The sequence below is a fragment of the Astatotilapia calliptera genome, chromosome 14, assembly GCF_900246225.1.
Source record: "Astatotilapia calliptera chromosome 14, fAstCal1.2, whole genome shotgun sequence".
NCBI classification, from domain to species: Eukaryota; Metazoa; Chordata; class Actinopteri; order Cichliformes; family Cichlidae; genus Astatotilapia; species Astatotilapia calliptera.
The window spans coordinates 35,052,974-35,075,589 of NC_039315.1; the positions used below are offsets into that span (position 1 = coordinate 35,052,974).

General features: G+C 45.2%; 1 protein-coding gene across 1 annotated transcript in view; it reads left to right on the forward strand.

The window, feature by feature from the left end:
• LOC113036964 (chloride channel protein 2-like) overlaps positions 1-6,533 on the forward strand; it is a 72,956-nt gene extending 66,423 nt beyond the window's left edge. The window contains exons 19-24 of the mRNA XM_026193612.1: positions 32-92; positions 423-487; positions 866-904; positions 1,520-1,624; positions 3,306-3,392; positions 5,760-6,533. Coding sequence (XP_026049397.1) covers positions 32-92; positions 423-487; positions 866-904; positions 1,520-1,624; positions 3,306-3,392; positions 5,760-5,930 — 528 coding nt within the window. The 3' untranslated portion in view covers positions 5,931-6,533. The remainder of the gene's footprint in view (positions 1-31; positions 93-422; positions 488-865; positions 905-1,519; positions 1,625-3,305; positions 3,393-5,759) is intronic.
• Positions 6,534-22,616: the final 16,083 nt, after the last annotated feature.

A 22,616-nucleotide genomic window follows, 5' to 3' on the forward strand; every position in this document is an offset into this window, starting at 1 on the left:
TTGTTTAATCAGTCTGTGTGTGTGTGTGTAGGTCACTAATGAGGAGCTGAACCCGCCGCCTGTGGTGGAGCGACCCACTGAGCTTTCCAACAGTAAGAACTACACTTACCTGTGCAAATACATGCACACAGCAGAGTTTCAGAAGACCAGATTGATGTGGCTCGAAACAAAAGGAAATAGAAATTCAATAGAAGTGTGGGTTTTGCTCTCTCTGTTCCTTATGTGACGAGCAGCTCCTGAAACTGTTTGAATTAAATAGGTATAAACACACTGGTTTTTCTAGCTCACACTTTAAATGTTTGCTTTGTGGCCACTGATTAAAAATACAAGACAAACCAGCTAATTTCACTCCCTGAGCTCACTAAGCTGGACCTCCTGACTATGTTGCGGTCTGTGTGTCTGTGTCTCTGTCTCTGATGCAGGCTCACGAGATGAATCAGGAGTCACACTGAGAAGCATTTTCTGTGCTAGTTCAGATGCAGAAGAGGTAAGAGAGTGACATCCCACCCACACACCCACACTTCCACCCTGCAGAAAGGTGTCCTAACATAGCCCGTCTCACTCAGACCTCTGGAGTATTTTGGCAGATTGCTGCAAAGCACAGCGTTGGTAGTTTGACACTGGACGTCATCATCAAACAGCATCAGCTTTAAGTTGCAATGTTGATGTCCTTGTAGTCACTCATTCAGTGACTCATGTCATTTTGTCCATCTTCTGTGCACAGACATAGTGCTAAATGTTTATGGAGGTAACAACCTGCTGAGGGCTGTTGTTTGCCTTTACCTGTGTTTGTGGCATTCACACTGAGTTGTGTTATTGGGTTCAGTGTACACGCTGACTATCGTTGCTTTCTGTTGCTTCTCAGGTACAAGATGATCGAGATGTTCAAGATCCCACTAGTGAGGTAAGATGTTCAGACAATCCACACAGACAGAGCAACCAATGAGCAGATCACAAGCGGTCGCAGTAGAGTGTTCGTTGCTCTGGGACATGAGAAAATGGGGGGACTACAAAGGTTTCCACCCAGCCCCCTGTTCAGATTTAGAAATGAGGAATTCTCTTGGATAAGAGGCGAAACATCTTCAAAAACAAGAGTTTGAAAAGAAGGTGATGGAACTGTTTTCAGATTGTCTTAAATGGTAAATGGCCTGTATTTGTATAGCGCTTTTCTAGTCTCTAAGGACCCCAAAGCGCTTTACATATCCAGTCATCCACACATTCACACACTGGTGATGGCAGCTACATTGTAGCCACAGCCACCCTGGGGCGCACTGACAGAGGCGAGTCTTAGCCAGCAGTGTGACAGCAAATTGCTCTGTTGGTGTTTAAGATAAGATGAGGCCTAATTATTCAAAAAATACACTTTAGGCCAAGAATGACAGGTTGTATTACTGTAAGCGAATCATTTATTACAAACTAAAGTCATCTTAAGGGAAAATAATGTAGATCACTAACTGCTATGAAGTGATCAATCCAACACGGGATGCTGAAAAGGAGTTTCACTCTTGTTGACTTGCAGATTACAGACTGGGAGGCAAGGCAACTTGATGAGAGGGTCAACTTCAACAACTGCAAGATTAACCCTGCCCTGATCCAGCTGCTGGAGTGTACATCACTGCATAAGGTTTGAATTCTGAATACTGCGACAGTCAGTCTGTATGTGTCTGTAAATGGTAAATGGTAAATGGCCTGTATTTATATAGCGCCTTACTAGTCCCTAAGGACCCCAAAGCGCTTTACATATCCAGTCATCCACCCATTCACACACACATTCACACACTGGTGATGGCAAGCTACATTGTAGCCACAGCCACCCTGGGGCGCACTGACAGAGGCGAGGCTGCCGGACACTGGCGCCACCGGGCCCTCTGACCACCACCAGTAGGCAACGGGTGAAGTGTCTTGCCCAAGGACACAACGACCGAGACTGTCCAAGCCAGGGCTCGAACCGGCAACCTTCCGATTACAAGACGAACTCCCAACTCTTGAGCCACGATCGCTGTCACAGTGACAGCAGTATTTTCCAGTGTTTTAGGGTTAGGGGACAACGGTTGACTTGTATTTGATCCTTTAAAGAACGTACCTATGATTTAAAATGATAAATTAATGCAAGGTGACCTAAAATGAAAAGATCCACAAACAGTTTGGCAGAACAAAATGTATATATTACATCCTATATATAATATTATAATACATATATAATATTACATCATGTCTACATATACACACTGCAATTTCAAACTGCACCATTTCTGTTACTTTCAAAATAAGTGTATTCCATAACAAAGCAATTGTGGCAAATGTTTTTTGCCGACTGGGTGATGGCTCAACGTTGTCCTAACAATGATCAATTAGAGAAAAACAAAGATTTGATGTTATAAGAGCAAAGTGAAAAAACAAAGGAAAAACAAATACATCTCAGATACAGATCAACTGCAAAGAAAAGGAAAAAGAATAACTATTGTTTTGCTGAAAAAGGAAGGTCCTTATGAAAACTACTAACTCCAAAACCAGCATGTGTCATTAACCAATATTAGTGCCTTCACAGATGTGTGCTAATGGTCCTCATCGAGCTGCCACTTTAACTGTCTGCTAACAGCCCTCGGTTATAGACAAACGTGACCACGACTGAGAAGTCAACAGATTCTGCCTTTTAAAGTTGAAAGACATCATCCAACTTTCAGCACCACTTATTTAAAGATTTAAGTCGGTGTATACTTTTGAACACGTGTGGAGAAAATCCTAAACAGATCTGAACTTGTGCACCCAGTTCCTGCTTTTTAATTAAAGACGCTGCTCAATCATTCAACAGTTCAAAGAAACCATTAAAAGCCCCCATGATATTCATGCTCATGATGTGTTGTAAACTACTGACCACAGTTGTATGTATGCTAACCGCAGCCCATATTACTGCCTCACTAAACTTAACAAAATAGTAGCCTATATTACTTCCGTAACACACATAATACACCCAATAAAATCCTGTGTGCAGGTCACATGTGCAGATTAAACAAATGTGTTTTGATTAGCTTCAAACATTTCTTAAAGCCATCAAGTCGAGTTAATAGAGAGTCTTCTGTCCACAGGTGTACACGGCTTTGTTAAGCATGTCGGTTCCCCCTCGCAAATTTCCCACAGTGGAAAAAAAAAAATCCCATTTAGCTGAAAATGTGACAGGTTGAATGACTCAAATGTGATTAGATATTGGTGAAGTTTGGATAATTAAGATCAGTGGTGCATTTTCCAAACTGGACTTTAGGTAAGAAGAAAGTTTTTACCTACAGACCTCTGCTGTTTTCCTACAGACCTACACCATCTTCTCTCTGCTGGGCCTCGACCACGCCTACGTCACCAGGATCGGACGCCTCATCGGGGTGGTTTCCATCAAAGAAGTAATAGTCTCTCTTTACAGGACTTTTGGGGTGTATGGGTTTGATCACTTAATCAGCTGCGCTCCACCAGCAGAGTTGGTAAAAGTACAGACATTCTGTACTCAAGCAGAAGTACAAATACTACTATTAAAAAATATTACTGTAAAAGTTGAAGTACAGAATCAACTTCTTTACTCCAGTAAAAGTAAAAACGTACAGGCTCTGAAAAGCTCTTTGGAGGATGTTTCTGTTTCTGTGCAAAGCTAACTGAACCTTGTGCTATATTAGCATAATATTAAAATAATATCAGTAGATTTTAATACAAACTTTATTAAACTCTAAATATTCTCATCTTGAATCAGAAGTAAATAGAAAGCAGCTCTATTTTCTTATGCCTACATTATAGTTGGGGACTGTAAACAGGGAAATGTGCACCGTCAGAGGTTAAAGTGGGGGAAACTAAACTAAACTAAACTGGTTGTAATGGTTCAGTGTGGGGAAAAGAATCAAACTCACATTCATTTCCAGTAGATTTTCTTAGTGTACAGGCTGTGATCCGCGGAGCTGCTGACACACCTGGATTCAACCAGATGTTTCCTGCACTGACTCTACACTGTTTATGCCGCCTTTACGTTAGACTGGATGAAGTTGGTGTGAAGGTGGAATTCAGTGAATGAATCTGTGCTACACTGTGAGCTAACTGTGACCACGAAACACAGCCACTGTGCAGCAGTCACTGTTCTTTACTTTAAACCAATCACAGTGCAGCAAACTAACCTGTTTATCCTGCACTGACCTGTGAGTGACAGCAGTTAGTCTGCCCGTCGTTCTCATCTTTCTCCATCTCTGAGTGAAGCTAGCGCTCTTTCTTTTCTCTCCCTGTGAAATCCAGCAGCTGCACTTTAGCTGAAACACACTGTGAGACAAACGGCACACAGTTTGTGTGTTTGCTGAGTTGAAAAGTCACAATAACTTCACAATTTAAAAAAAAAGCTTATGCTCACTCCTTCTGTAGGGCTAGCTAGATGCTAAAGTATCACAACCGCAAATTATGGACCTGCAGTCGTTCCGATGTTGAAAGGAAAAAACAAACCAAAAACTCACCACCGTCCCACTTTTAAGCCCTGACTTCTCTATGACATTTCCTTGTGATTAATAAACAAACAGACATCCTTTCATGTGTTTCTGTTTAGACTCACACCAGTTTGGTGTTTGGAGGCTTGCAGTGATGTGAAATAATAACTCATATCTGTTACAGCAAAAGCAATGAGCCTGTTTTGAAAATGTAAGAAGAACAGATTTGTGTTTAAATATGTAGGGAGTAAAAGTAAAAAGAAGTCAGAAAATTAAGTCCTCTGGTAAAGTACAGATACCTAAAAATTGTACTAAAGTATAGTAACAAAGTATTTGTACTTTGTTCAATTCAATTCAATTCAATTTTATTTATACAGCGCCAAATCACAACAAAAGTCACCTCAATGCGCTTTATATTGTACAGTAGATACAGAGAAAAACAATCATATGACCCCCTATGAGGAAGAACTTTGGCGACAGTGGGAAGGAAAAACGCCCTTTTAACAGGAAGAAACCTCCGGCAGAACAGGCTCAGGGAGGGGCGGGGCCATCTGCTGCGACCGGTTGGGGTGAGAGAATTATGTCCCACCTCTGTCCAACAGCAAGAAAAAACACAAACCCAGTCAGGGCAGATAAACCCATCCTCTCCCAGTCTGCCCGTCTCTCACACAGACACTGTCACATCTCTGATCGACGGACGGCTAAACTCTCAGAGCACATTGACAGGATCTGCAGCACTTTTACTCACAACAGCCAAAACATCCCATATTTAAAAGAAGCCAATTAAAGGAAAAGCTCTGAAAGACCAAAACATTGAGGTACACCCTTTTTAATAAAGAAATTATACAGCTGAAAAAAAAGCATTCTTATTATGTACTGACAGAACAACACATTACATATGTTCCTTTAATGCGGGGATAATAGATTAATATGCACATAAAATGTATACATCATTGCTTTTATTAGATATGAATTTTTATGTGCTGTACATATAAAGTCTTCAGGCATGAGAAACTCTGAGCCTTAAAAAGCAGGTCGTGCAACTGGCACTACTACTACGTTGTTTCTTTCTCTCTACTGTCACCACCTCTTTCTCCCTTTAATGCTATATGACTATGGTGGTGATCTGGCACCATATAAATTAAACTGCAATCCAAAATAATAAGATAAGATAACCTTTATTAGTCCCACACGTGGGAAATTTGTTATGAGCTTAAAGCCTTGAGTTATGTTTGTGTTTGCATGGCTCAAACTACTTTATTGGGATGTTACTCACCTGGAATTGAACAATTCCTGCCTTCTTTCTTCATCTAGCTCCGTAAAGCCATAGATGGCTCAATGACTCTGAAAGGTGTGAAGGTAGCCCCCCCTATGGCCACCTTCAGGAACAGCAGCTTGAGCAGCAGCCAGAATGAGACCACCTATCTCCAAGCTGTGAGGCCACCAGAAGAGCACGTCACCGATGCACCAAAGCACGTCTGCTGACGTGACCAACGGCAAGTCTCGGGAGGAGAAGGAGGAAATGTCAAAGTGCTCAAGTCTTTAATCTCCCAAAGCTACACGTGCAAAAATCAAATACAGACAGTGCAATGTGTATAGGTCTGTACATTAGGGGGGCAGATGCCTCAGCTTTTGTGTTTTCCTGTTTCCACTCTCATTCCTTTCTTCTTCACTGACATACCTAATAGTCAGGTGTTAATTGTCATATATTATTGGTTATGTCTTAATAGTCAGGCTGAGAGCTGAACCTGTGCAAGCAGACGTGCTCCCTGCCAGTGATGGAGGCACCTGTAGCTAATTTCATCCTGTCGCCACAGCTCTCACAGGCATAGAAACACACCTGGATTGTTGTCCAAATGCTCATTTCACAAGTGCCTCCTCTTCGTTATCACCAGGAATAAGCAGAGAGTGTGAGTGTGATAAGTGAGGTTTTCCCAAAGGAGAGCAGGGGCGCGGGGAGTCAGTTTGACCACATTCCACTCGTACTAAAACTTTAACCACATGTGAATTTTCCACGTACTATGTAGTATGTTCAGATTAAGGCTTAACTGTTACAATTTCATTAAAGATGAAGGATTTGAACTAAAAAAAATTTGATGTGATATTTTTCAGTTTCATGACTCAAAATAGTTGCTTCATATTTACTGAGGGTAAAAATTGCTTCTTTTTGTGTGGAGTTTAACCCTCACCCAACCAGACCGAGTCGAACAATATCCTGACCTATCTCACCTTTACACCAAAATCAGACATTGTGTTGTCAATCAACAGTGAATAAATGCATGACATTTTAACAAACCTCTGTTTTGTTTAAGAGTTCTTTCTGTCTCTACATTTTCATCAGGATTTCTGCAGCTGCTCGTCTTTGCCGTCTGCCCTCTTTCTACCCTGTAGTAACAGCTGGAGTGAAATTTGTCTTTCCAGATGGGTTTAAATGTGTTACGTCTAAAACATTTGCTGATACGTGTTTTCAGCAGTCATTCACACTTTTGCAAAATTTTGAAAGAAAAAAATTGTACATTAGTAAATCAAAAGTTGAAAGTAATTCAAAGCAGGACTACTTTGTCAGTAATGTCTTGTTCATTACCTTTTGCAATATTAAAGGATTATGATTGTAATAATTAACAGCTGCCTTGCTGCAGGCGGTGACTACAGAGAGTTCAGCAGGCTTGACTTGGATTTTTAGACACTACATGCTATTTCTGTCACAGTCTGTTTGGCTACACTCAAGCAGCAACCTTTCTAACTTGCTAACTGAATGCCTACACCACAACACTGTGGCGAAAACCACTTTGTATAACACTAAGCAGTCCTTAAATTGTCTCTTATGATCACAGCCATTTTTTATGAGTAAATATCACAGAAAAACCAAAAACTGCATCAGGAACTAGTTCTTACTCTGCAGCATGTGCACATCTGTGGCTGCTCCAGGTTTCCTGCAGCATTCTCTCCTTGTAAAGCAGTATTTCTAGGGGCCACTGGGAGGCAGCCTGTCATTGTCAACATGACAGCAAAAGTACTCCTCAGTTAGTGTAACTTTGACCTGTAACGCACAGGAGTAACACAACACCTGATTATAGTTGTGCCCAGACGTGCACAACTATAATCAGGCTGTCAGCTCACACTTTTTATACACCAAAGATACATCTGCAGACACTGGACTACATTCTTGCTCTTTCTGTTACGACCCGGCACAGGGGTAACAGGGACTGAACATGAAGCTGCAACTTCCCACTCCAACCACTCCTAAGAAATGCCAGCAATAAGGTAATTGAAGGAGCTAGCAGCAAATTATTTACTTCAGACGTGAGCCGTGAAAAAAAAAAAAAAACAACCCACCAACAACACAACAGACAACAAAAAGCTTCCCTATTAAAACAAAAGCAAACAAGACCATTTCTAACCTACTCTCCTATAAAAACATGGGGGAAAGGGTTCAACAAAAAAGGCCTTCTCACTCCTACTGAATCTGCTGCAGTGCTCAGTATATACAATGAAAACTAAATTACAAGCAATGGTTATACAACTATTTTCAGAAGGTGCTCTTCGCACAAGATGTTTCAGTTACTGACAGCTCACACCTTCCAAAAACACTGCAGCTCAGGTTTTCCACACAAAAGCTCAACTACAGAGAACCAACTGGCACTTTGTTGTTGGTAGCTGTCACGGTATGGCATGGCACACCGTGGAAGGAGTGGGGAAGGAGGACCCAGGCGCGGTGCTCTATGTACAAACAGTGTTTATTTACAGAGTGAAAACAACATAACAATAAATCCCCGTGTTCTCCCAGACTCCCGTGTCGTGTCTCCCGTGAATAGTCCGTGTGCTCTCTGCTCCCGTGTCAGCACCCCCCGGTGCTCGCTGCTCTCCGTGCCTTCCACGCTCTTCCTGCGGGAAACAATAGCGCAGCTGTCAGGACACTCAGAAATGGCAGGCATACACTTTCTGACTAAACTTAGACAGGGTGACTAACGTGGAGTCTCAAGCAATGATCCCACGTCGGTGGGAGCTCCAAGACTCTCTTAAGTAGCTCCCCCGACGAGGCCTGATCAGCAGCAGGTGTGTGGCTTTGGGTGTGGCCAGTCCCCTTGCAGGACCACACCCTCCAGGCCTGACGCCGCCTATAAACAGGTGCTCAGCCACACACACACACACACATATATACACAAGCACAGAGAAGGGAAGCAAAACCAAAATGCATATAATAATACTAATAATATAATTCATAACTGCTCAGGGATCCTGGGTCGCTCAGACCCAGGACCCTGACAGTAGCGGAGTCAAGGAGAGGGGTGAGGTGGCTGTCAGCTGGAGTTTAAGGTCAAAGGTCAAGGTCAAATTTATTTATATAGCACATTTCCACACAGACAATGCTGCACAAAGTGTTTAACAATATAAAAATGCCATTAAAAGGAAAAAGTGTAGAACAATAATAACAATATGAAACAATGATAGGACAATCAAAGAATTAAAACAATAACTAAGACGATCTAATATTTAGGGGGAGACCATTCCAGAGTCTGGGACCTGCCACAGACACGGCTCTATCGCCACGAGATGTGAGACTAGTCCGTGGGATGGACAGCATTAGTTTTGAGCTAGACCTCGTAGTTTTTCCTGGAGCATAAACAAAAAGGAGCCCAGACAGGTAAGAAGGGGCTCGGACATTATGCGACTTAAAAACAGAAAGTAAAACTTTAAATTGGATCCTGTAGGAGACAGGAAGCCAGTGTAGAGAAGCTAAAACTGGGGTTATAAGCTCTCTCCGTTTGGTACCAGTTAGCAGGCGAGCAGCTGCATTTTGGACCATCTGAAGACAATGGATGAAGGCCTGGTCGAGACCAAAATACAATGAATTGCAGTAGTCCAATCTACAAGTAAGGAAAAGGTGAATGACACGTTCAAAGATGTTAGCCAGGAGGTAAGGCTTTACCTTCTTAACTGAAAGAAACAGGACTGGACTACTGCACTCACCTGCTTATTCAATTAAGAGCCTGCTGTCCAGTAAATCATCCAACCCCAGGAGCACACACACACACACACACACACACACACACACACACACACACACACACACACACACACACACACACACACACACTAACTTGTCTTTCAGTTAACTACATCTGTGAACTGGCTAAACTCAAACACCAGCTGTACAGAAAGGTAGTGACTTTGTTGTAGACATGCTCACATTTAATCTAATATGAGGAAAGTGTTGTCAACAATAATGGAAGGCATCAGAGGGAGAGTACATGGATGTGCAAGGAAGAAGATAGGTAACGGTAGAGGGGAAGGATATGTACTAATAGGAAGGGAAATTTGTGCCTTATCAGTCTACCATGTGATAAATCTTTGGACTAACGGCAAGGTTTTCAATGATGTCCAGCAGGCCTGAGTCCTTAGAAATCACCAGCTTCAAATGAAGCCAAGGTACTGTTAGGTCCATATATATTTGGACACTGACACAAGTCGACTTTCAGCTTTTATTTGAGGGTATCCAAATTTAATTGGCTAAAGGGTTTAGGAGTTCCAGCTCCTTAACATGTGCCACTCTTTTTAAATGGACCAAAATAATAATAATAGGACAATTGACTTAAGGCCTATTTTATTAGCAGGTGCGGGCTATTCCTTGGTGGCGCATGCATGAAAAACAGTTAGCCGTGAACAGACAACATGTGGTCAAAGGGGAGAGCTGTCCCTGACGGTACTGTTAAGAATGTCCATGGATATAAAAAACCCTTTCACAACAGCCAAACATCGAGCAACACTCTGCAGGAGGTCGACGTATGAAAGTAAATACAAAGGTTTCACTGCAAGATGCAAGCCACTCATGAACCTCAAGAATGGAAAGGTTAGACTAGACTTGGAAAACATCTAAAAAGGCCAACACAGTTTTGGAAAAAAGTATGGAGAACGTGTGGAACAGCTCATGATCCAAAGCATACAACATCATCTGTAAAACACGGCAGAGGCAGAGAGATGGCTCAGGCATGCATGGCTGCCAGTGGCAATCAAGGTCTCTTTATTGATTTTTATACAATCACAACAACAAATCAAACATACAAGCAAAAGAGCATACTACATATAAACTGAAACCCCACCCTCCCATCTGCCAGATTAAAACTGAAGAAGGGGCGGGGATTTGACCAAGGCAGGTTGACAAAAAAATTGACATTTATAGACATGCACATGCAGCCAATTGTGCAGAGGCAGCTATTGTTCATCTTTCCATTTCTCAATAAATGTCAGAAATGGTGTAGAAGCCGGACGTTGGTCCTTTGAGGGAGCATCTCATCTTTTGCAGTTTAACATGCACAACTTCTGTAATCCATTATGAACATGAAGGGGCCGCCCCTCTAGAGCCTGGTTCTGCTGGAGGTTTCTTCCTGTTAAAAGAGAGTTTTAAACAAAAATGATTGTTGGGTTATTCTCTGTATGTATTACTGAAGAGTCTACCTTACGATATAAAGCAGCTTGGGACGACTATTGTTGCGACTTGTGTTACTTATTATTATGTGTAATCATTTACCATTATTCCTTACTCTGAAGCACTTTGGTGTGCCCCTTTTAAAAGTGCAGAATACCTTTTTCTTTTTTTAAAAACACACCAGAAATGAAAGCCTCCACCTGGCAAGGAGGGAGGGAACATATGGTTTCTAGTAAGTGGTGCAAAAAGAGAAAGACTATGTAGCCTTAAAGTTTTCCTAAACTGTCATTTTTGACCAGGACATGTCCTACAACGCTCATATTAAACAAATATGCTTTCTTCCATTTGTGCAACATCTCTAAAATTAGAAATATCCTGTCTCAGAGTGACGCTGAAAAACTAGTTCATGCATTTATTACTTCCAGGCTGGACGACTGTAATTCATTATTATCAGGATGTCCAAAAAACTCACTGAAAAATCTTCAGTTAATCCAAAATGCTGCAGCAAGAGTCCTGACAGGGACTAGAAAGAGAGAGCAGATTTCTCCTGTTTTGGCTTCCTGTTAAGTCCAGAATTGAATTCAAAATCCTGCTCCTCACATACAAGGTCTTAAATAATCAGGCCCCATCTTATCTTAATGACCTTGTAGTACCATATCACCCTATTAGAGCACTTCGCTCTCGCTCTGCAGGCCTACTTGTTGTTCCTAGAGTATTTAAAAGTAGAATGGGAGGGAGAGCCTTCAGTTTTCAGGCCCCTCTTCTGTGGAACCAGCTTCCAGTTTGGATTCAGGAGACAGACACTATCTCTACTTTCAAGATTAGGCTTCAAACTTTCCTTTTTGCTAAAGCATATAGTTAGGGCTGGACCAGGTGACCCTGAATCCTCCCTTAGTTATGCTGCAATAGACGTAGGCTGCCGGGGGATTCCCATGATGCATTGAGTTTTTCCTTTCCAGTCACCTTTCTCACTCACTATGTGTTAACAGACCTCTCTGCATTGAATCATATCTGTTATTAACCTCTGTCTCTCTTCCACAGCATGTCTTTATCCTGTCTTCCTTCTCTCACCCCAACCAATCACAGCAGATGGCCCCGCCCCTCCCTGAGCCTGGTTCTGCCGGAGGTTTCTTCCTGTTAAAAGGGAGTTTTTCCTTCCCACTGTTGCCAAAGTGCTTGCTCATAGGGGGTCATATGATTGTTGGGTTTTTCTCTGTATCTATGAAGCGCCTTGAGGCAACTTTTGTTGTGATCTGGCGCTATATAAATAAAATTGAATTGAAAAAAAAAATGTAGACGGCCTAATGTGAAGAGGAAGATCATTCCAAAGCTTCAGAGCAACAATAAAGAAAGCTCAGTCTCCTCTAAGTTTCAGCCGTGATTTCAGAACAGCTGCTCAGCTGACCAGAGTGAACGGGGGGACATGGGGCTTCGGCAAATCGGACAAATATACAGGTGCCATTGTAAGGATTTTACAATGGATCCTATTGGAATTGGAAGCCAGTGTAGAGAGGCCAGAAATTCAGGCACAAAGCAAGCTGGCACACTTTCATCCATGGATGGCAGGCTTTTGAGTGTCCTTGCAAAGAAAGGCGGCTATATTGGTCGCTGATTTGTTTTTGTTTTGTTTTTGAATGTCAGAAATGTATATTTGTGAATGTGGAGATGTTATATTGGGTTCACTGGTAAAAATAAATAATTGAAATTGGTATATATTTGTTTTTTGTTAAGTTGCCTAATAATTATGCACAGTAATAGTCACCTGCACACACAGATATCCCCCTAAAATAGCTAAAACTAAAAACAAACTAAAAACTACTTCCAAAAACATTCAGCTTTGATATTAATGAGTTTTTTGGGTTCATTGAGAACATGGTTGTTGTTCAATAATAACATTATTCCTCAAAAATACAACTTGCCTAATAATTCTGCACTCCCTGTATGGGGGAGAGCAGAAGTGCATTGAAGTTCCACAAAGTGATGAATTAAGGACATGCATATTGTATTGAAGTGTGGCATGCAGAGGAATCTTTACAAAGAAGCTCACAGAGAGAGACTGAGCTTGTTATTCAACCCCAAGCTGGTAGGGGGAGCTCTTTATTAAAAAACTTGCTGGTGCTACAATGTGCCTCAAGGTTCAACAACAGCACAACAGAAGTCACTCATGGTACAGCACTCTCTCTACAAAACAACAACTGTCAGTGACTCACCACAGCGTAAACACAACATTCAAGATAGAACATTCAAGATAACAGTTAAAAGTAACGTAACCACAAACAATAAAACAAGTAGTAGTAGTAGTATTTATTTATTGTCATTGTCAAGAACAATGAAATTGCGTTTGGGGCTTCCATACAACCCAAAAAAAAGAAGAAAATAATAAATACCCCTTAAAACCCAAGTGTACATATTTAACCCAGTGTGACTCCAATGCAATAAGACAATCCTTAGCAATAATGTTCGTAGAAATTCAGACAAAGACCTGAGAAACATGACAAAATACAACAATGCAACCCATTCAATATTATTGTACTGTGATATATGATATCAGATATGATAGTTATCTATTTAAGAAAGAGGGGGGGGGGGGGGCAGGAGGGGGATGAGAACAAAGATATGATGCACCAATGCAGACCAGTTCATTGCTATTAAGAAGTTGGATATGGTTATTGTCCGTGAGAGGGGGGCAGAGAGTTCAGGAGCCTCACAGCCTGTGGATACAGGCTGTTGGCCAGTCTGGATGTTCTGGCCTGTATAGACCTGTACCTTCTCCCTGAGGGCAGCAGATTGAAAAGGTGGCGCGCAGGGTGATGTTGGTCCCGCAGGATACTGTGCACCCTCCTCAGACAGCGAGTGGGGAAGATATTACTGATCTCTGGCAGACTTGTTCCAATAATTCTGCCAGCTTCTTTCACCACACGCTGGAGTGCTTGCTGATCGGCCTTGGTGCAGCTGGGGAACCACACTAGAAATCCATACGTCAGAACGCTGCTGATGGCACAGTTGTAGAAGTTCAACATCAGAGATCTGGGAATGTGTGCGCTCCGCAGTCTCCTCAGGTAGTAGAGGCGCTGTTGGGCCTTCCGTGCAACTGAGGTGATATGGTTGCCCCAGGACAGGTCCTCGGTCACAGTTACCCCCAAGAATTTAAAACTGCTCACCCTCTCCACCGCCTCACTGCCAATGAAGAGAGGCAGATGGTTGTTATGACCCCTCTTCCGGAAATCTACAATGATCTCCTTGGTCTTTTTGGTGTTTAAGACCAAGTTATTGTCGTGGCACCATGACTCTAATTGTTGTACCTCTGTCCTATAGTTTGTCTCATCATTGTTGGATATAAGTCCGAGCACTGTAGTGTCATCTGCAAACTTAACAATGAGATTGGACGCGCAGGAAGAACATCTAAACAGCAGCACATGTCCCAAGGCATGATGGGAGACAACTAGCTGTTCCCCCAACACGCCACACAGCCCCCACCTGAGTGGTTAGCTGTCCCCAGCAACTGGCATGTCCATAGCAAAGTCTCTGAGTTGTTGGGGAAGGCGACGGCTTCGTTGAGGGCGTTCTGTGGGTCCCCCAGCTGCCTCTGAGGCCAGGTTGGGGGCCTGCAGTTGAATCTGGGACCCTGACTCCTCCCTGGATGGACTCAAGGGCTGATAGGGTGCCAGGCGATCACGATGGAGTACGATCACCCTGCTCCGTTTGACCAGCCGCACCCTGTAGACCACGTCGGACAGCCTCTCGAGAACAGTGCAGGGTCCAACCCACTGGCTCATCAGTTTGGGAGAAAGCCCTTTCTTCCTCTCCGGGCTGTAGACCCACACATGCTGACCGAGCGAGAGTCCTTCCCCCTTGCAATTCAATTCAATTCAATTTTATTTATATAGCGCCAAATCACAACAAAAGTCGCCTCAAGGCGCTTCATAGATACAGAGAAAAACCCAACAATCATATGACCCCCTATGAGCAAGCACTTTGGCGACAGTGGGAAGGAAAAACTCCCTTTTAACAGGAAGAAACCTCCAGCAGAACCAGGCTCAGGGAGGGGCGGCCATCTGCTGTGATTGGTTGGGGTGAGAGAAGGAAGACAGGATAAAGACATGCTGTGGAAGAGAGACAGAGGTTAATAACAGATATGATTCAATGCAGAGAGGTCTGTTAACACATAGTGAGTGAGAAAGGTGACTGGAAAGGAAAAACTCAATGCATCATGGGAATCCCCCAGCAGCCTACATCTATTGCAGCATAACTAAGGGAGGATTCAGGGTCACCTGGTCCAGCCCTAACTATATGCTTTAGCAAAAAGGAAAGTTTGAAGCCTGATCTTAAAAGTAGAGATAGTGTCTGTCTCCTGAATCCAAACTGGAAGCTGGTTCCACAGAAGAGGGGCCTGAAAACTGAAGGCTCTCCCTCCCATTCTACTTTTAAATACTCTAGGAACAACAAGTAGGCCTGCAGAGCGAGAGCGAAGTGCTCTAATAGGGTGATATGGTACTACAAGGTCATTAAGATAAGATGGGGCCTGATTATTTAAGACCTTGTATGTGAGGAGCAGGATTTTGAATTCAATTCTGGACTTAACAGGAAGCCAATGAAGGGAAGCCAAAACAGGAGAAATATGCTCTCTCTTTCTAGTCCCTGTCAGGACTCTTGCTGCAGCGTTTTGGATTAGCTGAAGGCTTTTCAGCGAGTTTTTTGGACATCCTGATAATACTGAATTACAGTAGTCCAGCCTGGAAGTAATAAATGCATGAACTAGTTTTTCAGCGTCACTCTGAGACAGGATATTTCTAATTTTAGAGATGTTGCGCAAATGGAAGAACGCAGTCTTACATATTTGTTTAATATGAGCGTTGAAGGACATGTCCTGGTCAAAAACGACTCCAAGGTTCCTCACAGTGTTACTGGAGGCCAAGGTAATGCCATCCAGAATAAGAATCTGGTTAGATACCATATTTCTAAGATTTTCAGGGCCGAGTACAATAACCTCAGTTTTATCTGAATTAAGAAGCAGAAAGTTAGCGGCCATCCAGGTCTTTATGTCTTTAAGACATTCCTTGCAGCGGGTATCATAAGCTTGCTTCTGCCGGGAGCCTGCATCTCGGAGAGCCTGCCTGCTCAACTGATGCACCTCTTGGAGCCGGGCAAGGAGGTTGTGGAGGTAGTCCAACCCGGGGTCCCCGCGCACTTCCTGCTCGGGGGGGGGGGGATCCAAACACCAAGTCCACTGGGGTACGAAGCTCATGACCGAACATCAAGGCCGCTGGAGTGCACTTAGTAGATTCCTGGACTGCAGAACGGTAGGCCATTAGGACCACGGTAAGGTGTTGATCCCAGTCACGCTGCTGGCGGGAGGTCAGGATAGCAAGGTGGGTGGCCAGGGTATGGTTGAAGCGTTCCACCAACCCATCGCTTTGGGGGTGCAGTGGCGTCGTCCGGGTCTTCGTGATACCCAGCCACTGACAGACCTCCTTGAAAACCGCAGCCTCAAAATTCCGGCCCTGGTCGCTGTGCAGTTCCTCAGGTACCCCGAACCGGCAGAACATCTCGTTGACCAGACGCTCAGCAGTGGTGACAGCTCTCTGCTCAGGGACTGCATAGGCCTCGGGCCACTTAGTGAAGTAGTCCATGGCAACCAGGACGTAGCGGTTCCCCTAGTCAGTGGTTGGGAAGGGTCCCAGGATGTCCACACCAACCCGCTCCATGGGAGCCCCCACCTGATACTGCTGCAAGGGGGCATGAGAGCGTTAGGAAGGCCCTTTCTGAGCCGTGCAGGCATCTCACCGATGGACATGGAGCTCTACGTCCTGGCGACACCCGGGCCAGTAGAACCGAGACCGAAGTCGCCGCAGAGTCTTGGTAACTCCAAAGTGTCCTGCCCCCGCCGCACCATGGACCAGCTAGAGCACCCTGGACTGCAACTGTTGAGGTACCATGAGCTGGAAGACCTCACGGTGACCCCTGGGAGCCTGCCAGCGGCGATAGAGGAGGCCGTTTCGGTTTGTGAGGTTGGCCCATTGGGAGTAGAGAGCCTTGGTCTCGAGGTCCAGTGCAGATACCTCTGGCCATGATGGTCTCTGACCGGCTCCAATCCAACACTGAACCTGGGAAAGGGCAGGGTCTTGGTTCTGGTCGTGTTGCAGCTGTTGGGGATCCATGGCCTCCAGACTCTCAGTATCCCCTGCGGTGGACTGGGCCTGAAGACTGCTACAATGCCCACCCGGAACAGAGTCATTCTCAGGGCCACCCTGTGGTGACGTAATCACTGAAGTCATGCCCTCCCAGTCCTCCAAGCGTTGGCAGTACCTGCACTGTTTTTCCTCACAAGGGCGTCGGGAGAGAGCATCTGCATTGGTGTGGAGACGTCCCGCCCGGTGATGAACCTTAAAGTGGTAATCTTGCAACGGGCTAGCTGTCCCTCCGGTTCTTTAAAGCTGAACAGCCAAGTGAGGGACGCATGTTCTGTGCGGAGGAGGAACTTCTTCCCATAGAGGTAGGGTCTGAAATGGCGGAGACCCAGGATGATGGCCAGCAGCTCTCGACGGGTGACACAATAGTTCCTCTCCGGTCTGCTGAGGGAATGGCTGTAGTAGGAGATGACCCGCTCCCCCTCAGGGCCTTCCTGCGACAGTACAGCCCCCACCCCTGTGTTGCTGGCATCGGTGTCCACGACAAAAGGGAGCTGGAGGTCTGGGTAGGCTAGCACCGGTGCCTGAACCAGTGCAGATCGGAGCCAATCAAATGCCACGGCACTGTCCTCAGTCCAGTGGAACTCCCGGCCCTTCTGTGTGAGCCAGTGGAGGGGGCTTGCAATGGTAACAAAGTCCTTGACGAAACGCCAGTAGTATGATGCCAGGCCAAGGAAGCTCCGCAACTCAGCAGTGTTGCTCGGAATGGGCCAGTCTTTCACAGCGGCCACCTTCGCAGGGTCAGTGGAAACCCCTGCTCCACTCACAACGTGACCCAAGAAGGTCGTCTCCTTTCGGAAGAGGTGGCACTTTTTGGGGTGGAGGCGAAGGCCAGCCTGGCGGATAGTATGGAAAACAGCAGTCAGGTTAGCCAAGGCTTTCTCGAAGTCTGTCGCATGGACAAGGAGGTCATCCAGGTAGACCACACAGCGGTCACGGGGAATGTCAGCCAGAACCCTCTCCATTAGGCACTCGAATGTGGCTGGGGCATTGCAGAGGCCGAAGGACATCACCTTAAACTGCCACAGTCCCTGGCCAATGGAGAAAGCAGTCTTTGGGCGGGCCTCTGGCGTCAGCTCCACCTGCCAGTAGCCACTGCTCAAATCGAGGGAACTGAACCAGCAGGACCCAGCAATGGCATCGAGGGCATCGTCTATCTGGGGCAATGGGTAGGAGTCCTTGCGTGTGATGCTGTTGAGTAGACGATAGTCGACACAAAACCGCCAGGTACCATCCTTTTTCCGAACCAGTACAGCCGGGGCTGCCCAGGGGCTGTTTGTGGGTTCGATGATGCCAGCCTCTGCCATTTCCCTGATCTTTTGCTCTGCTGCGGCACGCTTGGCAAGGGGAAGGCAACGAGGGCGGAGGCGGATGGGCCGTGCAACCCCAGTGTCAATGTCGAGTTGTACCAGGCTGGTTTGCATGCAGTCCTCATCCTTGGCCGCAAAGATGTCGGCAAACAAGTCAAGTATCTCTCGCAGCTGCCGTCGCTGATCAGCTCGGAGACCCTCGCAGCTCCTCTGGTATAGGTCCTTGACAGCTTGCTTGGTCTCTGTAGACAGTTGCGGTACTGCTGGTGAAGGGGAGGCCCCTTCCCCCACCAGCGGCGACAGGTCCTCAGGCTTTCTGACGCTGGCTGAAAAAGTGGAGGCAGGCAGCGGGACTTCCTTTGTGGTGTGGAGCTTCACAGCCTCCGTGCCCAGGTAAAGGATTGCTCGGGACACGTCCACTGTGACCTCCCATTTGGCTAGCAGGTCCAGACCAATGATGCATTGGTCCTGGATGCTGGCTAGCCAGAACTGGTGGTCCAGAGTGCAGTTACCAACAGTCACCGGGAGGGATCTTTCCCCCTTAACTTTGGCACGCTCCCCCGTGACTGTGGTGATGTGGAGCTGAGTAGGCTGCCAACCCTGTGGTCTTGGGCCATCGGTACCAGGGAGGACTCCAGCCTGTACCAAGGAAAGCGTGGATCCAGTGTCTATCAGGGCTCTACAGGTGGTGCCGGCAAGGTCACAGTCCAGATACAGTCCCCGTGTCTGGCCGAGCCGGCCAACCCGCAAGTGTGATTTGGAGGACAGAGTGGTGGCAGGGGGCAGTTCCTCCGTTGTGCCACCCCGCCTTAGTTTAACGGCAGCTGTGGCTGGGGTGCCAGGCTTTGTGGGCTTGGTGCTGGATAGTAGCGTGCGATGTGCCCTGGTTATCCGCACCGATGGCAGTTACCCCTGAATTGGCCTCCTGCTCGTCTATTCCCTCGCCAAGATCGCCAGGGGGGTGTGTTGGTGGTTTGGCGGGGCTCCTCCTCCTGGTCGCTCCTTTCGTAGTCCGTTTGGCGCACTTGATGACTTATGCCAGGGCTGCATGCACCTGGGCTGAGCACATGCTCCACTCTTTCGGCCTCAGTTAGAGCTGCCGCCAGGGTTTCTTGTGCATGCAGACGGATGTGCTCTTGTAGTTGTTTTGACTGGAGACCCCAGACAAATGCCTGGAGAGCAAGCTCTTCTTGTGCTGCAGCATCAAAAGCAGGGTACCTTCTACGTGCATAAAGATGTAGGTCGGCAGCATAGGCACCCAGACTCTCCTCTTGTCTCCGTGGGCGGCTAGCAAGTTTATCTCGGGCATCATCTGCATGTGTACGGAGGCCAAACCTGCTCTGCATTGCTCTGGCAACAGCAGGCCAACTTAAACACTCTTCTGGCTGAAGATGTGTGAGGATCTGCAGGGCCCTGCCTGCCAAGGTGAGGGCGACTTGGACAGCTGTCTCCTCTGTTGACCGTCCGTTTAGCTGAGCTGCCAGCTGTACCTGGATAAGGTAGGTCTCTGGAGGTGCCTCCCCATTATAGCGTGGCAGCTTCATGCTCCCCCGGACAGGAGCCCCTGATGGCAGCGGCGGCTGCACTTGGTCCTGGAGACAGTTGGCCTTGTCCCCCTCAGCTGCCAGCAATGAGGGTGTGCTGCTCCCAGGCATCACCATGAGTGGAGGCTGGCTGGCTGCTCGTTCTCTTGGAGACTGCAGCATGCCTTGGCGGCTCCGACAGCTTCCCAGTGGGCGGGGGTGTGAGGCTCCATCTGGTGAGCCCCACAGATCTTTCCCTAGCTGGCTTGCTGCTGCCCGGGGCTCTTCCCGCTTCTTCGATCATGCTCCATTCACCGCTTCCAGGCGAGTGATAAGCTCCTCAATCTTTCTTAGCTCATTTTCCTCTTTCAGAATAGTGGCCATGCTCTTGGAATCCCACTTCTGACACCAATGTGGCATGCAGAGGAATCTTTACAAAGAAGCTCACAGAGAGCGACTGAGCTTGTTGTATAGGATAAAGGTCTAATCATCTCTTAGTTTACTCAGATTGCACAGAGTGTATATTTGTTAATAATTTGAATCATTTTGGATAAGGATAAGTGTAAGATAATGGGGAATTTCAGTTTTTACTTTATAATTTGTTTAGCGTAAGATTTACAGTTAAATTGTATTTTTTCTTGCCTTATTTAATTTTTACGTACTGTTCCTTTAACACACGGTAACTGTGCACGGGGGGAGCGTTCGCGACGGGCAGTGTGCAGCAACGGGGGCTTTAACTAGCTGTGGAGAAAACCAGTTTCTTACCGTGTTTGCAGTGTACAGGAACATTCAAATGGATCACTGTATTTCAAAACTGTGGAAATAAATGTTTGCCTGTTTGTTTTTCGACTACAAGCGGACTTTGTGGATTATGTTCAACTGCACTAAGACACGTGTACAGCTAGACTACCAGCTAGTGCTTCCGCGGTAATACTTGTTATTCAACCCCAAGCTAGTAGGGGGAGCTCTAAAAACTTGCTGGTGCTACAATGTGCCTCAATGTTCAACAACAGCACAACAGAAGTCACTCATGGTACAGCACTCTCTCTACAAAACAACAACTGTCAGTGATTCTGCACCACAGCGTAAACACAACATTCAAGATAACAGTTAAAAGTAACGTCACCATAAACAATAAAACAAGAACATCTAAACAGCAGCACATGTCCCAAGGCATGATGGGAGAGAACTAGCTGTTCCCCCAACACGCCACAGAAGAAATAAGTGATGAGAATGCTGTTATTTGCATTTACCAGCTCACCTATGTCAGACCTTTTGATAAACAAAATTCTAATGAAAGTGAGAACATGTATACTGTTACATCTTTCAGAAAATGTTTTGAAATTGTGGTGCACAGTTCAGAATAAATGTTTTTCAAAAACCATTGCATCTTTTTAGTAAATGTTTATTTCCAAAAGAAATGTCTAGAAGTTCAGAACAGTAAAATTCCCGCTTTTTAGAATTAATTAGAAGATAACTCTTACGTAGTTAAACTAAAATACTCTTTGAGAGTTAATATATAAACTCTTAACACCTAGTTAGCATTAGTAAGTGTTAAATTATCAACTCCAGACAGATTTAGTGTTTAACACTAAATCAGAGTTAACGTACCAACTCTCCAAAAAGAGTTAAATTAACAATCTCTGATGTGGACCCATATAGACACTTTAATAGTGTTGAAATCAAATCTGACAGTGTTAATTTGGACATGCTGGATTTGCTGTGTCGGGCTGCACCTAAGCAAGAAAAATAAATTATGCAAAGCCCCTAAACAGAGCCCAGCAGTTATAATACAGAAATGGTAGCAAACAGAATGGTTTCTCTTTAAAATGAGTAAGCATGCCAGCAATCTAAACTTCTGAAAGAAAATAAGAAACTCTTGCATAGTGCTTTATAAGACGGCTTCAGAGGTTTTGCATTGGAGTAAAATTATAACAAACTCTATGCTATCAGAAACTATGGATGTTTAAAAAAAACTAACTCACATGCAGAGCTATATGTTTTTCTTCTAAACAAATAGAAAGAAGGTTAAATAAAGTCCTGTTTGATTTTCTTAAAGACGTTGGTTTAAGGGCTTTGGACTAGGATTAGGATCATTGCTGATGATAAATTAGATCTCAGAAAGTTATTTTTCTTCTCTCCTGTGTCACTTTAAAAATCTTTTTTTGTTCATTGAATTAATGTCAAGGTAAACTTATCCCCTGTGATCCCCACTCCTGCACCTCCCACCCCCTTGACACCACTGACTGTTTCTTTAGGCCAGCTCTCTGAATGCCTTCAGGGAGTGTTTTTGTCTCTTTTATTGCTGCTGGAGGTAATGATGAGAATGTCAGAAGTGAAGCTGAAGCGAAGTAGGTGGTTTGGGAACTAGACCCTTGAAATTACACCTGGAGTTGAAAGGAAGCTGACAGCAGCCTGCAGATGACCAGGCAGAGATGCTGACACAGAGTCAAGGAAACTGGGCTCTGATGTTGTTGTTGTGTCTCACTAAAAGGGCCAGACACTGGTGCCTCCACGTGGCTCACCCTGTCAGAAAGCCGTGCTTAGCCTTGGGGATTGATAATGATGGCTGCTGAGCTCCATTCTTATCTGCTCACAATTATTATTTAGCGGCTGACATTTAAGGGGAATGAAGTAGACCATTATTTTTGCCAAACTCCAGCAGTGTCCTTGTTGTTGTCACACTCTTGTTTTGGTTTCTCTGACTTTTTGGTATCTTCTTC